We start from the raw sequence: 18,022 nt of genomic DNA, 5'->3' as shown, positions 1-18,022 counted from the left end.
TACATTAAGATTGCTCACATTTTGTCGCTATTTGAAATGCAGCAATCCGTTCCTTTCAAACTCCTGTCAGTCACTGGCTTTGATTCATGGGCGGCCGAGCTGTGGAACAAGGGCAAAAATAATACCAGCTTGGTCTTGTTTCCTCACAGACTGATGCCTTTGGAAACTGGGCTTCAGGTGATGCCAGGCTAGGCTGGTTTGCAATGCCAAGTCTGTTTTTCCCACCAAAGGTCCTCTAAGGGACCCTGGCACACAGATAGTGAACTGTTCATCTCCACGGCTTATTAGATGAGCAATTTGCTGAATTGAGAGCAATGACATAAGGGAACCGTGAATAGAAGGGCCCTGTGCTGAAATGGCAATTTTTTGGAGGAATAGTGGATTTTCATTCGACGTTGGAGTGGCTTACGGAAAGAACGGCTTTGAGAATTGAAACCGTGGGTTTGTTCAGCTGATGGCGTCTGTCTCATTTTTTGATATTCTATCTTAGATATTAATCTACAGCAAAAGGTGTTGGAGCATTAAATAGCATGGTCATTGTGACATCTTAAAAATAATTGATTGGCCTGGACCGCTGGCATAGCAGTCCAGGCACCCAGGCTACAATGTAGCCCGACAGCGCGTCGCGGGTTCGAGTCCTGATCCCGACTGCCTTTGCTGCGTGCATGTCACCCCACCCCCATCTCTGTTAGCCACCTGTCCTATCTATAATAAAGGCATAAAAAGCCCCAAAATAAATCTTAAGAAAAAAACGATACTAATAATTTATTGGCTGTTTAGTTAATATCATAGCTGTGTGCAGATTGTGTTTCTTACAGGTTTTACCTCATGTTAATGTTTGTGTGTGAGGGCAGACAATTATATCTTCAGGCTGTACACGTCTTTGGCTGCAGATGTGAAGGTCATGTCAGAACTCGCCTTACAAGATGATCCTCCTTTGAGGTAATGTGTGGTTTAGTCTGGTAGTCTAGTCAATGGTCTTTCTATGAGAGCAGACTTCTCCTTATAGGGTGTGGATCCAACAATAGGTCACATTGAGAAAATAACCAGGACATTGGGGAATAGACGACACACGTTTTTTTGCCTAAAATGGTGTGGACAAATATGAAGCTGACACAGTGGCTGCTATTTATTGCCTCTGGCTTACATGCAATCAAATAGCAGAAACAGCCTTAACAAAATGCTTGTCATACATGGAAAACAACACCTTACAACGGTGTTTTGCAGCGAGACCCTTGGTTGAACACAAGATGGGCGCCACGTCTGTGGCCCATGTGTTCTGGGGGTGTGCATACGTGGTTCATTTCTGGAAGTCGGCCTTTCTCCATGCTTGGCTCATGGTGATGATGAAAAGTGCGGCACTGTCTGCAGAAGTCATTATCTTGTGATCCTGTCACAGTTGCCTTGCGCACAGCCAGAGAAGTCAGTCAAGTCCATCCCGTGCTGTTGACTTGGCAAACCTCTCTCTGGATGAAGTGATCTTGGCATTTAAAAGGAGTCCACATTGTCCTTAACAGGCGGTTGCTCTTAAGGTGCAACTTGTACTGCTTGGCAATCAGAGTTTATGAGGTTATTTTTTGCGTAATTTGTCTGAGATATGCTTCAGTGGAAGTAATTGTCAATTCATCTGTTGTGAGTGAGTGCTGAGAAGGAAGCAGACAGGACGGAGAATTCAAAAAAAAAAACGCATCAAGTGAGGATCCATTTCACTCATGACAGACCTGTGTTACGTGTTGTTCTTTGGCACTCGCTCATTCATCCAATCAGATGCGTCCTTTAAAGACCACCCAACCGCCTCGCTCCAGCTGTGGTTCAAGGTAACGGTGTGATGGGACTATATGGGGTTGGACTCCATATAGTCGAACCCCTATTATGCTGAAGGTTGTGCTGGAGTGTGCGATGTGCGAGGCGGCGTGTCTCTGTGGCACAGCCAGCGCAGCTTATTGAGAGACTCTTATCTCAACGGGGGGGGGGGGGGGGGGGGAGCATCCCACACGGCCAAGCATCTCCTGGCAGCTCATCACAAAACATCACTGCAAAAACACCCACTACTGTGCTGTTCTCCTCCTCCGACGGTCTCTCAGGGAGAGAGTGAGAGATAGGGGGGGAGAGAGACACACACGCACCCACACACACGCACACGCACGCACACACACACACACACACATATGTGCACACACATCTGCGATTGTAGCAAACACACTTTCACGGATCAGGTTTCTTCACTTTCAATGGAAAATGAAAGTGCTGGCAAGAGAGGGCCTGCAGGCGGTGTGATCGGTGATTGGTTTTGCAGAGATTTTTCCAAGAGTCTCTGATTATGAAGGGAGTAAATCACTGTTCCTAACAGACCCTGAGGGGTTAAAGCGGAGACAGACGGACCGATTGCTGGTGGTTTATCGCTAGAGCTGTCCATTTTTGTCCATCGCATGTCTAGCCCACTTCCGTAGCATTCCGTGTATCTGCGCGTGAGATCAAGCGTGGCCGAGACAAAGGCAACCGCCTTGCGTTTGTTTTTACGAAAAGCATTTTCAAAGCAAAGATCTAAACACCAACATCTTACAGCACTTGATCTGCATTCGAGCGAGGCAAAATTGCTTCAGTGCCTTTCAATAAACCCCGATCTAGCACACCTGACATAGTGATACGCAGTGATGGAAAAAGTACTCTAATGTTTTACTTAAGTAAAAGTATCAATACTGCAATTTAGAAGTACTCTGTTACAAGTAAAAGTCCGGAATTCAAAATTTACTTGAGTAAAAGTACAAAAGTATTAGTATCAAAGTGTACTTAAAGTAACAAAAGTAAAAGTACTAAAATGTTTGAAAATAGATCTACAAGCTCAAAACGCGTCGCATCGCGACGCGTTGTGAGCTTTTTTCTTTTTTCTATTTTCTAGTATATGTAGGCTATTTTCAAATAGCCTACATATACAATAGGGCTAAGGTGGTTAATATATGTTTTATAAGATAATAATTTATATCTGCAAAGTAACCAGTAACTGAAGTTTTCAAATAATTGTAGTGGAGTAAAAGTACAATATTTGCCTCTGAGATGTAGTGGAGTAGAAATACTACGGTAAAGTAAAAGTACCTCATAATTGTACTTAAGTACAGTACTTGAGTAAATGTACTTTAAAAAAGTTACTTTACACCACTGGTGATACGTGTTTTCCCCCTGAAACCTGTTTCCTAACTTTGCCGCCTCGTAACCTTTGTCCCACAGAACTGGGCTCACCCAAAGACCTCGTGACCAGCGACGTCACGGAGAACAGCTTCGCGGTGGCCTGGACGGCGGCGCCCGGTAATGTTCGCCAGTACCGGGTCAGGTGGAAGTCCATGTTCACGGAAGAGACCGGTGAGAAGACCGTGCCGGGAGGTGTCACAGCCACGGTTCTGGAGGGCCTCACGCCAGAGACACGTTACCAGGTCTCGGTCTACGCCGGCTACGGCCATGGAGAGGGGGAGCCACTGACAGGAGAGGAAACCACAGATGGTAAGTCACTTGAACGCCTTTAATGCATCCACCATACATCTACTCTGGGAGCCCCCCCTCTCTCTCTTCCACATCTCTTCTTCTCTCTCTTTATGTTTTTACTTTTATTTCCTTCTTTCTTTCTTTTTTTTCTCCTTTTTTACCTACCTCAAAAGTGCAGCGCTAGAGAATCATGATGTAGGCTAGCAAAAGAAACCATGACCTCAGACGGTCCAGCCTTCATTTTCATGTAAAACTCAATTGATCCTGCACAGAGCACCTGGAAGGATCGCGACGGCCATTTAATGGTCCCTCGGAAAATAAACTGTGCAGTAATTAAGCCTCAACGCATGACAGAGTGTGTCAAAATTAGCTTTTCATCAGAAACCATGGAATGCACAATCCAATGCAGACTTTAATATCCTCAATGTGTAGCAAGCATTAAATCTTTTACGCTTTCTGGGCTGCAAATCAAGAGCTGGTTTTGTAATTTATTAACATGAATTATTGCCCTTCACTGAGCTGTCTGGAAGAGTGACATATGGGTTTCAAAATTATCTAGCAAAAATAACAGGCTTTAAAGCCCCTCCCACAAATTGAGCCTACTTTTCGAAAGTGATGTGGAAAGAATTGACAGCAATGGCTCATTCTCCAGTGCTCTGGAATGACGTCATCGCCGTTACCTTTCACCTGAGAAGGTCGAGAAGGTCACAGAAATGCTTATGTAATTGGGGGGCGATACAGTGCGAGTCTTTGTCTCTGGGCCTTTTTTTTGCAAGTTCGAGCATATGGCCCCCATTTTGTTTGTACACCGAGACATTACATCACGTCCATCACACCTGCACGCAGTTTTCATGGGAGATGCAGGACACAGATAGACGCCGGTGATTCCCTTACTAAAACCCGCTCTCTTTGCCAAAATGAGAAAAGCACATTGGATGGAAACTTGCCCCAATCGGGAGGGAATTCATCCACCGGTTAGCAAAACGGAATGTGCTAATGGAAAAATATGTCCAACCATCATTTTGGTTTGTTGATTCTGGCAAGCAGGACAGGTGCATTATACACCGAGAACAGCCTTGAAGCGACTCCGGAGGCTTGTATGGTTTATAACCGTAAGCACTTTGTCCATGGGTTCCTTTGCACCCTCCATTTCTCTCCGTCTCTCTTTCTCTCTCTCTGCTCCACAGAAATCACAGATCCATTTAGGTCGAGCCACACACTGAAAACTTGGATGCGCAGCGTTTTTTCCGTTCATAAAAAAAAAAACTCCTTCTGAAGTCAAGATGTCTGAATATTTTCCTCGGCTCGTTTAGAGGGTTCTGACAATTCACACTTGCCCTTCCTGTTCTGAAAAGAAGAAGAAGAAGAAAAACTCCATGGCCGCCGCTGTGGAAAAAAAAGAAAAGAAATTAAAAAACATCTACATTTGGCTTTCCAACCTGTCCAGCTAAACACGATCGATCTTGTAAAGATGGGTCTGTTCAGTGTATATTCTTGAAAATCAAGCTGTATTTTGGGAGGGTTTGTGTTCATAAGCATGTGAAAACTGTGCAGATGCCCCGATGAAAGTCTCTGAGGTAGCCAAGCGCGTTAATGTTTACTTTACTCACCCGTAGTAAAGCCAAAGCCCCCGGCATTTGCAAAAGTACATGCATATGGCGAATGCGGGTGGTAAATCGTCGCACATTCCGCTCGAGCCTGGTCCGAAAGGTTACTTTCTATGTCCATCCCTTTTCATCCTGATTTTCCCCCTCCTTGCAGTCTCGGCGGCCGACAGAGTGGTTGTTGTCTCAGAGGAGACGGAAAAGAGCATGAAGGTGACTTGGCAGCCGGCGCCCGGCAACGTGGTCAACTACCGTGTCACCTACAAGCCCAAGGACGGAGGGCGCCAGCTGGCCGCCAAGGTGCCTGGCGGCACCACCTCGACTGTCCTCAGACGCCTCACTCACCTCACCACCTATGACATCACCGTCCACCCGGTTTACCGCCAGGGCGAGGGCAAAGCGAGACAAGGGGAGGGCACGACGCGTAAGTCCATTTCTGTGTTTGGTTTTTCATTTTGCGTGCGTGCAGTGGTGGAAAAAGTACTCAAATGTTTTACTTAAGTAAATGTATCGATACTGCAATGTAGACGTACTCTGTTACAAGTAAAAGTCCGGAATTAAAAATGTACTTGAGTAAAAGTACAAAAGTATTGGTATCAAAATGTACTTAAAGTACCAAAAGTAAAAGTACAAAAAAGTTTGAAAATAGCTCTTGTGAGCTTGTAAATCAGCTATTTTCAAATAGCCTTGGTATAAAATAGGGCTAAAATGGTTAATGTATGTTTTATAATGTAATAATTTATATCTGCAAAGTAACTGGTAACTAAAGTTTTCAAATAATTGTCGTGGAGTAAAAGTACAATATTTGCCTCTGAGATGTAGTGGAGTAGAAGTAAAAGTACTGAAAACTGGACATACTCCAGTAAAGTGAAAGTACCTCAAAATTGTACTTAACACATTGGGTGCCAGCATTTTTTCATAACAACTTACGTTGGGTGCCAGCATTCTCCCCATTGACTGCACTTTGCTGTTTAAGGCTCTAGACTCCACGAGGAGCAAATCCATGTAAAAAAAAACATCCATTCATGTTGCGCGATGACCCTGGCTACAGCCTGGAACGATAACATTTCACTCGCGAGTTACTGTACAATGGGGGGGGATCGCGCATCGCGCATGACCGGTTTTCCCCACCGGAAACAGATTCGGAGATATAGGTGTCTTAAAGAAGGAAATAGACAGGAAGTGGATGGGAGCCATGTTTTTGTTTCCGGTGATCTATCTGGCCTATCCTTCTCAAGATCACAATGGGTACTCCCAGAGCTGCTCTAGCCCCGCCCGTGTGGAGAAAAACGAAAAAAACAAAAAGACATATTTCACGGTCTGGACCGTGTTCGGCACCGGACCGCTACTCTGCGCAAACACGGTTCAGACCGTGTTTGGCACCCGATGTGTTAAGTACAGTACTTAAATAAATGTACTTAGTTGCTTTCCACCACTGCGTGTATGTACAGTATACAGTATCATTCCGAGTCAGGGTTTGCCTTTGAGTGTGCGTAACGCGCGAGGTCCAGGTCAAAGTCAAAGTCGTGTCTTGCTCTCCTCCTCAGTGTCACCTTACAAAGGGCCCAGGAACCTGCAGACCTCAGAGCCCTCCAGGACGAGTTTCCGCGTCACCTGGGACCATGCTCCTGGCGACGTTAAGGGCTACAAGGTCAAATTCCACCCCATAGGGGATGACATTGACCTGGGAGAGTTGCAGGTGGGGCCTTATGACAACACGGTGGTACTGGAGGAATTAAGGTGGGCTATGTCACTAAACGCTATCTCTATGACTTCACTCTTTGTTCAAATTCCTTGACGTATTTCAAATATACAGTATCATTAGGGTCCAGGACTGGAAAGACCTAAAGCGTGTTAGCCAACATGTACAATATCAGCACCCTGACTCTGTTTTACCAGAATGGAACAGAGCCTTCATTAGTATCATTGATAACACCTGTGAATGTCTTCACAATATGGCTGCTGTGCGTAGAGCCTATTGGTTCTGGAGAACGTCCAATTGCAGATTGTGACATAATGTTTGTTTTGATTTGGTTTGATCCCACAGGGCTAATACAAAGTACATGGTGAGCGTATTAGGAATGTTTGATGGCGGAGTGAGTATGCCACTGGCTGGTGAGGAGAAAACCACGCTCTCTGACGCTCCTGAGCCACCTCCTCTAGAAGCCCCGGGTAATATACCTCTTCTTCCAAATCCATCTTTTTAATAATCTGACCAGACACACATCAAACACACACGTTTATCCTGCCAAAGGACGAGATACAATTAACCCATTAACACCGGGAAGGGAACGCGTGTCATTTTCAGATTTCTTTGGCTATTCAAAAATAGCAGATCTACAAGCTCCCGCGCTATGAGCTTGTAGATCTGCTATTTTTGAAAAAAAAAAAGTTGTGAAAATGTGTGCAAATCTTTGAATATAAATACATTTTTTAACTCAAATCTTTGCTTCTGGGGGTCCGTGGAACTAAATATTTAATCAGATGGGGGTCCGTGCCTCCGCGGCCTAATACATATAATTTTGGGGGTCCTTGACATGAAAGTTTGAGAATCACTGATATATAAATAGCAACATACGTTTAAAGGATTTAGAAGACATTTGTAGAATCCCCCAGAAGCAAAGATTTGAGTTACAAATGTTCACTTTCAAAATATATATCTATAAGATTCGCACAAATTTTCAAGGCTTTCCAAAAAAATAGCAGATCTACAAGCTCATAGCGCGGCACTCGGTGCTGCGCTATGAGCTTGTATATCTGCTATTTTTGAATAGCCAAAGAAATCTTAAAATGACACAGATACTTTCCCGGTCTAAATGGGTTAAGAAGTTAATCAGAATGGCAAAAAAAACTAAAACATGTTGGGTTCGGTAATTGAGACGCTAAAGCCGCACAAACTGCACGCATGCTTCCGAAGACGTCAGCGTTAATATCTAATAGATGAATGACGCCGCCACAATGGTTCTCACCACTTTAAAGGCGGTGGTGTCTGCTATATCTCGTGTCATTGTTGTACAGTAACGGTCTAACAATGGAGACGCGTATCACACAGTAAACTTTTTTTACTTAGGAAAATACACTCACAGCCCATAAAAGCTGATGAGTTGCCCTAAATGCCTTTCCTCAAAGCTAATTGTCCTCGCGAAATAACAGATGTAATGACAATCCCATATGTCGGCTATTTCTTACTTTGTGTCATTCTGGACTCGCTCGTTTTTCATCCTTGTGTTTTTTTTCTTTGGGGGGGGGGTTTATTTCGCGTCCAGGCAAAGCCACGGGGCTAGAACTGACCCACAAACGTTCTAATCTGTTTGCAATTACGAAATGTTTTACAACCTCGCGAGTCGAAGCGCGGCAGGCGGTAAGCCGCGAGGAGAAGGAAAATGTTGTGAGTTTGGACGGAAGGTCCTCCGGAGGGGGTTGACTTGACCCCTCAGCTGTGTGAGCTCCCCTCCTAATAGGGAGCAGATCCACAGTACAGTGATGGGGTTACGCTCCCAAAGATAAACCAGAAGGAGATGGGAGATCTATTACCTCAGTTAGTTTCCTACAATCTGAGGTGTAAGGAGACACAGGGGTGCGTGGGGCCTTAAAAAGATACATACTTCACGTCAACTTAACCACTGAAGTCATATAACTTTTTTTAAAAGCAAAAATAGCCGATCTACAAGCTCACAACTCATCGCGATCGCGTTTTGAGCTTGTAGATCTGCTATTCCTGAAAATTATAGAACCCTTTGAAATTACTATAATGACATGCCCAAAATAGGGAGGCCAAGTTGAAAGTGGTTAATGTAAACCTCCTATCGTTTTTCTTTCCCCCAATTAAACTATTTCCATGCCTTTGAACGGAGGTTTTCCCTTTTTTGAGCGGCTGCGATCAACAAAGTAAAAGTAAGCAAGCAGTGGATTTACAGAGCCATTTAATGGGGCTTGGACAGGATTTAATTTATTTGGCGAAACGCATACCGGCATGCCAGGACAAACATTATGCCAAAACCAATAAACTTTTCCCCTCGTCCGCTCGTCTCAGATAACTCTTAAAATATCCTCCGAATATTCATCGTTGCATCTGTGTACCTGGAATAGAGCGAGCAGACACATGTTTGAGTGCCTCTCTCTCTCTCTCTCCCTCCCTCGCTCTCTCTCTCTCTCTCTCTCTCTCTGTCCCTCAAACTCCAGCCAGCCATCTGTTAATCTGGGATGGGAGGGGGGTTTAAGCTTGGAGGGGGGGTTAGCGGATAAGGGGGGGGGGAAATGTCAGTAAATCACACATCATGTAACCTGTTTTCAATTTGCAGACAGTGGCAGGTTTGCGCAGTGTCTATGCCCCCTAGCGCATCTGCTGCCTGCTTTTTTTTCTTCTTTTTTTTTTGGGTGCTACGGATGAGACGCCTTCCTTTTCATCATCAAACAGGTGTCTGGAAAACAGAAAACTGTGGAATTCACAATAATCTCGCACAGAGGAGATCCCAGTCATATGGGGAGACCTCTGCCAGATGCCTGCTCCTCAGACGAGGTCACTGGTGCCTCTGAGAAGAACCACCAGCAGTGACAAACTGCCTCGACACGTCAGGAGACATGAAGATGATAATTACCACACCTGGAAAATAAAATGTGCTCTGATAAAAAAAATGGCTTGTAATACAGGAGTAGACGAAAAGGAAGGGAGAATGTTTTTTTTTTTTACTGCTTGCCTGTAAAGAAAATGAAAGGAAATGTGTTTGTGTAGCAGTTATGGGAAATGTTTTTTTTTCTTTTCTTTTGATGTAACCTCCTGCTCTGCTCTGTAACCTCCTGCTCTGCAGGATAAATGCCAGTTATGTCATGTTATGTTATGTCACTGACCTGATTTCTGTCCTTTTTCCTTCATGGCTCACACCTCTTTGAACACATCTAAGTCATATTTGATCATGCTATTAATAAAAATGGATCTGGTTCTCGCTTGGAACCTTTTGGCCCGGCTTTGATAATGACCTTCTACCCCTCGACCTCTCAGATGTGATGTGTAAGACCAAGGCCCAGGCCGACATCGTGCTGCTGGTCGACGGCTCCTGGAGTATCGGGCGTCTCAACTTCAAGACCATTCGCTCCTTCATCGCCCGCATGGTGGGAGTCTTCGACATCGCCCCCGACAGGGTCCAGATCGGTGGGTGTGCTCAGGATGCCGTGTACTCGAAGTCAATGTGCTTGTAGTGAACACACCTCTTAGTTTCTTGTGACTTCTATGGAGTGTGGTGGATGGGTTGACGTGTGACAAAGAGTTTTGTGTTTGTTTCAGGTTTGGCTCAGTACAGCGGTGACCCCAAGACTGAATGGCACCTCAACGCCCACAAGACCAGAGAGTCACTGCTGGAGGCCGTGGCTAACCTGCCCTACAAGGGAGGCAACACTTTGACTGGTAATGTTGCCATTCGCTGCCACTCAGACAGAATGATCCTCACCAAGAATGATAACACTTTCAGAGCGATTTGATGAATGAAAGAAACACTGACATCCAGTCAAAATCCATCCGAATTTACAAGCGGTCACGTTCAGCACTTCATATTCAACAACACACGTTTACAGAACGTTATCATTTATCTAACTAATATTGTGGATCTAAAATTTGAGTGAAATATCCCATTTTTCATGCATCATTTGTAATGTTTGTGGATCTGTGGGCTGGAGAGAGAGGCAGCAGCAGTGCCCAATCAGGCTGATGAAGGAATGTGTATACGTTTCCATTGCAGGTCTGGCTCTGAACTACATCCTCCAGAACAACTTTGACGAGAACGTTGGCATGCGGCCAAAGTCCCGTAGGATTGGTGTGCTGGTCACTGACGGCAAGTCCCAGGATGACATTATCGCCAACTCCCAGAATCTGCGTGACCAGAACATCGAGCTCTATGCTATCGGTAAGTTAGGATAGTTCGTGTGACGTGTCCCTTTTTCCGCAAGCCATTATTTCTCTAACGTTTTGTGGGCTAAGCCGGTGCAGGAAGTGGACTCAGAGTTCCAAGTCCTAAAACTAAACAAATTCTTTGTGTGAAAGTGCGAATGTTCTTGGCTTACCATCTTTACCACAAAGCATGTTGCGGAGGAAAATGTTACTAATGAGCTGTGACTCTGTGGTTGTTGCATAGGTGTGAAGAACGCTGATGAGAACGAGCTGAGGTCTATCGCCTCCGACCCAGATGAGATCCACATGTACAATGTGGCTGACTTCTCCTTCCTGCTGGACATTGTGGACGACCTCACGGACAACCTCTGTAACAGCGTGAAGGGACCAGGTACGCAGGAGTTTACGTAACATTATGCGCACACTATGTGCATAAGTTATTATACAGTTATTATACGAGTAGAATACACTGATGTGCATAAATATTCTGATATTCCAAGAGTCACGCGTTTTGAATAACCACATGAGCCCTAGCGTTCCTATTCTGGGGGCGAACAATCGGGAAAAAATAGCATGCGTTGCGATGTGATGAGAGCTTGTATATCGGCTATTTTTGTTGAAGATATTAAATGTACAGGGAAAAAAGTAGAGGGCCTATTATAGACCCCTGGGGGACTCCGGTCAACTGTGTATTATAGGGTTCATGTGGTTAAATTACACGTTCTCAATCGGTTTGAGTACATTGACATGATGTCCTGGCTAGCCTTCTTGCATAACGGATTAAAGATATGCCATATAAATATGATGTATCCAAGACCCACAGACAGTTCCTACATGTCTGAAGGTAACCCTAGAGGCTATAAGAACTAGCCAAACTCCTGGAAATGATCACAGATCCTCTCTTCTCTTACACACCGGTTCATGCTTTTTCCTTTGTCACTGGAATTACAAATAGTCTGTTCCTTAATCGAATTAAAGAGCGGTTATTGAATACGGTACACAAAGCTAAACTCTCTGAGACCATCTGCCTTTGTAGCCTGAGTGGAAAAGACACAGATAGGGTTTGCTCATGTTCTTATCACTGGAGTCCAGGCTAGAGTCTTTTTCTTCGTCCTTTGGATCACATTTCCTAGACACGAGGGACAGTTTTTTTCACCAGTGGCGGCAAAAAATACACAGGCTGCGTTGAAGAAAGTAGTTCATGAGGCATCATAGTTTATGATCTTTACAGGGCCTGCTTAACGACGGGTTATGCCTTCGTTCTTTCGATACATCAAAGCGCTTTCAAATCGCCACCTCAAGCATTGGAAGGCGGAAGCTAGTGACCCATATTCGTAACTAAAAGCACTGAATCTTTACCCCTTGCTTTCCTGTCTCTTTCCACTAGCCTGTCTGAATACATCATTAAAAACTAGAAAATATAATATAATTGCGGTCCTTGATTATGATTGGCTGAGCCATGTTGGAAGCTGTAGTAGCATGCTCTGTAAACACATTGTGTGACCTGTGATAAATATTACTGTGCCAAATGAATTGCTTCAAAGATTTCAGATAACATTTTTTATTTACAAAAACTTGAGCTTGTACATCGGCTATTTTAGCCACTTTTGTGTGACATTGGAGTATAAGGAAGAAGGGCATTCATTTACAAGACAAAAACAGAAAAAGTCAACATTTGGAGATGAGAGGTTTCTGCCCGACAGCGACGTAATGTTCTCCTCCTTCTCTCCTCCCTCCACCTGAGAAGGAGGGGCTGAGGCACCTACTGACCTGGTGACCTCAGAGGTCACCCATCACTCCTTCAGAGCCACCTGGAAGGCCCCTGAAAGCTCTGTGGAGAAGTATCGTGTGGAGTACATGACTGTGTCTGGAAGCCCCCAGCAGGTACACGCTTGCACACACACACACGCACACACACACACACACACACACACACACACACACACACACACACACACACACACACACACACACACACACACACACACACACACACACACACACACACACACACACACACACACACACACACACACACCGTTAACCTTACACCGTTAACCCTTAATACTTTACTACTCTACACGGTAAATTCCCAGTTTTCATTTAATTTAAGCCTGACCCAAACATTTGGGTCCCATATAAGTGTTCATTTGGGTCCATTTTTTACCCTCTTAAAGACTCTGCTCATTTCCCAAGTCCCTGCAGCTGTGAAAAATGAGCCCTATTTTATTCATCAGCCAGAGCATTGTGGGAAGCATAGTGCCATTTTCAACTGACTGTAGGAATCCAAAAGTTTCTTTTTTTCTTCCTATTTTTGGGGAGCTTAGCTCAGCTCAATCCTTTGACTCACTCTGGCTACAGCCAGGGGGGAAACTTTGCTTAGATGTTCCCACTCCAGACAATTAGCCTAACCTTTGTGTTGGCCTTTTGGTGTGTGTGGGTGTCTAAATTACAATAAAATATGACAGAGAGGACGAGGCAACACAAAACAGCTTTCAGTTTAACGGAGGAGAAAGCAAATAATGAGCTGTTTCTCATGTGTAATGGCTGCATCGGACAAGAGAGCCTCTGGCCCCAGGATGTATGGAATAGATCCATTTGTAGCGTCTGAATCCAATTACTTTTTCTGGAATTGTTTGTTTTTGTCCAGCCCCCATGCTTTTGCTTGTATGTGAACATCGTGGATGAGGTTTTATTTTTGTTAGGGGATCTGTAATTGAACCCCCCCCCCCCCAGACACACACACACACACACACACACACACACACACACACACACACACACACACACACACACACACACACACACACACACACACACACACACACACACACACACACACACACACACACACACACACACACACACACACACACACACACACACACGCACACAGGGGGTTTGGAACCAGCTGAGTTTGGTCAGAGGCTTCTGTGGTTTTAATTGGACATCCATTAAAAAACCCAACTTGGGCCAAAACTGAAAACAGATAGATTTCTTTGTTTGTTGTCTCGCATAATAGATGTTCTGTACCATCGTAAACAAAACCTATTGTTTATTGGGTTTACGTTGGTGCAGAGACAGCAGTACCCCTCACACAAACACACACACACACACACACACACACACACACACACTTAGCTATGATGTATGCGCGTGCACAGACACGCCCCTTAACATGCACGCCACACTTTCACCCACACTGAGGTATTTAACTCCGTAATTTAACTCTGAGTGTGCAAATATAACCAAATGGACCCGTAAAAGGTCCATTTGGTTACATTTCTCCCAGATTAGTGCACTCTGGCTCCAAATTTCCATCTCATTTCCAATTAGTTCAGAATGCAGAAGCGAGACATAATAAAACACATTTTTAGCTTAGCTTCATCATTTTAGAATTAACTTCAAGACTTTATTGATTACTTTTAAGGCATGGCTCGGCGTAGCCCCTTCCCACGTCACAGACCTTTTTAACCCCATAAGAGCCATTCTGGTCGTTCCAAAGTCTAGACTGTAGACAAAAGGTGACCGGGCCTTTTCCACCAGGGCCCTTTAGACCTTGGTATGACCTGCCTGAGGAGATCGGGCCGGCACGCTTTCTCTTTTAAATCACTTCTTAAAACACACTTTTATAGACTTGCTTTTACTACCTGATTAGTCTGTTTTGGGTTGTTTCCCCTTTTTATGCTCTTTTATTATGTGCCTCACACACCTGTGTACTTTTATGCCCTTTTATTATGTTTCTCGCACGTTTTTTTTTTACATTGTTGTTTTTTATATACAATGCTGTTTGAAGTACTTTGTAACTCGTGTCTGAACACAACTCAAAGTTTACTATTGTTATGGTTATCTGTAGGTGTTTGTGGACGGTACCCAGACCACCGTGGTCCTCCAGAGCCTCACCCCTCTGACCCTGTACCACGTCAGTGTTTACTCCATGGTGAGCGACGAGAGCAGCGAGCCCCTCAAAGGAGCCGAGACCACACGTAAGTCTGCAGCAATGGTTTTTATTTCTTAAATTATCTTTGAGTCCATTTAAAGGTATAGTTCACCCAAATAAATTACTTTCTTTCTATCGACTAGTCACCCCATGAATTCAAGTTTCCACGGTGTGACTAATTGATAGAAAAAAAGTCATTTTGGGGGTGAACTATCCCTTTAACCCAGAGGCCGATTTTCAAAACGCCTTCTAAATCCTAATCCTACATTTTATTAAAAACGGGTGGAAACTGGAAACCTTTGTATGTCCAAAACCGTTCCTTTTTTATTATTATTTAAAATAGTGAAAATAGCAGATCTACAAGATGCGAGGCGTTGTGTGCTTGTAGATCTGCTATTTTCACTATTTTTTTGCGACACTCTTGGATGACGAAGAAAGGCTTTGATTTATGAAAAAACAGACACATTTGAAACTCAGAGATACAAGGTTTGTGCCAGACAGTGACGATACATATATATATATATAGTAACAACTAAAATGACACAGATGCTTTCCCGGATTGAAAGGTATAACTAACGTATAGGCATACTGTAGGTGGAAATAAATTAAGCTAAAAATGTCGTAGACTTCGAGACCAGCAAGTACTGTACCTCATCTAATAGCATCTAAATCAAAATTCTTTAGAAAGGCCGGTCCTGATTGCTGATCTTGGATCAGATGACCTGGTCAAAATCAAGATTTGGACAGTTGATAAAATAGGGCCGATCCAAGATAACGTGTTCTAAGAACTCCAGACCTGCAGGATGTTGTCTGATTAAAGCCAAGGTTGCACAACGCATATACTGTATGTTTAGACTCAACTCCTGTGTGGCCTCGATTAATTAAGTGTTCACAAACAGTATATTGTCACCCCTTTTGTGAGACCACATGTGGGTGCATGAAGACGGCATTAGCATAACTTAATTAACGTAAAGTTCAATTGCGACGGACTCTCATTGAGGTTTTCGGGGGGAAATTTGGCATATTTTTTCCATTTCTTGGCGTCTTTCATGTCGTTCTTGGTTGTTGTTTTATTTGTGCTCTCCAGAATAGCACAGTTTTCATGCCGTGACTTATACCACAATAAAAATCACACATAAAAGAACTCTACTGTTGACTTTTCACTTGAAATAGCACATGAAATCAGCCCCGGCCCGTTCACATTGCAAAACGCGCAGATTTGGAAGGATTTCTGTAGCCATTTTGTGCATCTGTACGCATCTTGCTAGAGAGCGTGTTGGTTTGTAGGCTCACATGCATGTATGCACATACTATGTAGTGTAATGTACCTTTATGTATAATGTCTGTAAGATTAAATGTACTGCGGACGTATAAGCGCTTTATGCTGACCTGGGTTTGGAGCTATCACCATCAGTAAAAGATGTGACCTTATAGCAACACGTATACGCTACATGACAAAGGTACTGTGTTGAACTCCAACAAAACTCTGCCACAGTCTGAAGACTCACATCCTCAGACTACACCTCCCCCCTAGGACCCTTCTCTCCTTGTATCCCTTCTTGTGACCTTATGCTTATGCAGATGTATGTTGGTAACTTTTTTCACACGGTTTTTATTATTTGAACTTGTTTTTTCTTGACTAGATGACTACAAATGATAAGAATGCTATGCTTGTTGTCTTTGAACTCTGTTTATGTGACTGATTGTTGACTAGGGTTCATGCTTACACTGCAGTGCACTTGTAAGTCACTCTGGATAATATTGTCTGCTAAACACCTAAGTTCTGTAATTCTGTAAACTGTAAATGTAAATGTAAATGTAAATGTAAATGTAAATGTAAATGTAAATGTAAATGTAAATGTAATTGTAAATGTAATTGTCATGATCCATTACTTGACAGGTGAGTGAAAGGCCTTTGAACCGATGATCCATTGAATAAAATACCTGTGACTCTATTTCGACCCCTCTCCCGGTGCTTGTATTTGCGCCCCTCCGTCATTTGTCCCCGCGGTGCCCCTCCAGTGCCCCTGAGTGCGGTGAGGAACATGACGGTCTACGACGAGCAGACCACCACCATGCGGGTGAGGTGGGAGGCAGCGGAGGGAGCCACCGGCTACATGCTGCTCTACAGCGCCACCAACGCCACCCAGCCCGCCCCTGAGAAGGAGGTCAGAACAACGTCCCCCGGGGCGATAACGCATCCCACCCCCCTATGCCCCTAGAACCCCGCCAAGCAGCTGTGGATATGACATAACTCGACGCCTTTTATAGGGGCATATACGCATATAAATAGGCGTAGACACACACACACACGCTCACCAGTGTTGCCAGATTCTGTGAGAGAAACAAGCAACCAGGTCTAGGAAAACCATCCCAAAAGAAGCGACTATGAGCCACATGAGCACTTTAACATATACATCAGCTATTTGATAGCAGATCTACAAGCTCACAACGTGTCGCGATGCGACACGTGAGCTTGTAGATCGGCTATTTTCAAATAAAATCTTGCGGGAAATTATAATAAGCAGATCTGGCAACGCTGACGCTCACACACACGGGTGTGCGCAGACACACAGGCGTGCGCAGATACACGCGTGTGTGCATACACACACACGCACACGCACACACATAGACCAAATACTCCAAATTCCTGTCAGCGATTCCTGACAAAATACAGATGTCACGCAGTGTAATAACCCACTTACAAAGCCACCAGTGTTCGCCTCGCTTGTTCGCCCGGGAGAAAACAGATTTGTTTGACACAAAGGGGTGGGTAAACTATGAGCTCACTGTGCCAAGGGAACATCATCACCCTTTTCTTTTCCACGAGGTGTCAAACCCGAAGGGTCAAGGGCTCGGCTTTGACAGATCGGCTCTGCCAGAACACACACACGCACACGCACACGCACGAGCCTTCTCATCCAAAATGTCTGTTTCTGAGCCACACTGAGGAATCCTTGTCGTCGACTCCCTCGACATGACCCCCCGTGTTGTTGTTTCTTTTGCGGTTTGACCGTTGCAGATGAGGGTGGGATCGGATGTCACCGATGTTCAGCTGGTGCAGTTGTTCCCCATCACAGCCTATTCCCTTTCCATCTTCGCCATGCACGGAGAGTTGGC

At 44.4% G+C, this 18,022-nt stretch overlaps 1 protein-coding gene across 3 annotated transcripts in view; it reads left to right on the top strand.

The window, feature by feature from the left end:
- col12a1a (collagen, type XII, alpha 1a) overlaps window positions 1-18,022 on the top strand; it is a 93,743-nt gene that overhangs the window by 23,229 nt on the left and 52,492 nt on the right. For all 3 annotated transcript variants that reach the window (XM_080414725.1, XM_080414726.1, XM_080414727.1), the window contains exons 14-23: window positions 3,226-3,495; window positions 5,239-5,505; window positions 6,629-6,821; window positions 7,129-7,253; window positions 10,081-10,230; window positions 10,363-10,482; window positions 10,814-10,978; window positions 11,207-11,353; window positions 12,710-12,846; window positions 14,819-14,948. In XM_080414725.1, coding sequence (XP_080270851.1) covers window positions 3,226-3,495; window positions 5,239-5,505; window positions 6,629-6,821; window positions 7,129-7,253; window positions 10,081-10,230; window positions 10,363-10,482; window positions 10,814-10,978; window positions 11,207-11,353; window positions 12,710-12,846; window positions 14,819-14,948 — 1,704 coding nt within the window. The remainder of the gene's footprint in view (window positions 1-3,225; window positions 3,496-5,238; window positions 5,506-6,628; window positions 6,822-7,128; window positions 7,254-10,080; window positions 10,231-10,362; window positions 10,483-10,813; window positions 10,979-11,206; window positions 11,354-12,709; window positions 12,847-14,818; window positions 14,949-18,022) is intronic.

The sequence above is a fragment of the Gymnoscopelus braueri genome (genome assembly GCF_963280865.1).
Source record: "Gymnoscopelus braueri genome assembly, chromosome: 19".
NCBI lineage: Eukaryota > Metazoa > Chordata > Actinopteri > Myctophiformes > Myctophidae > Gymnoscopelus > Gymnoscopelus braueri.
Note: the sequence above shows the minus strand (reverse complement) of the source record. Positions and strands in the feature narration are given on the sequence as shown.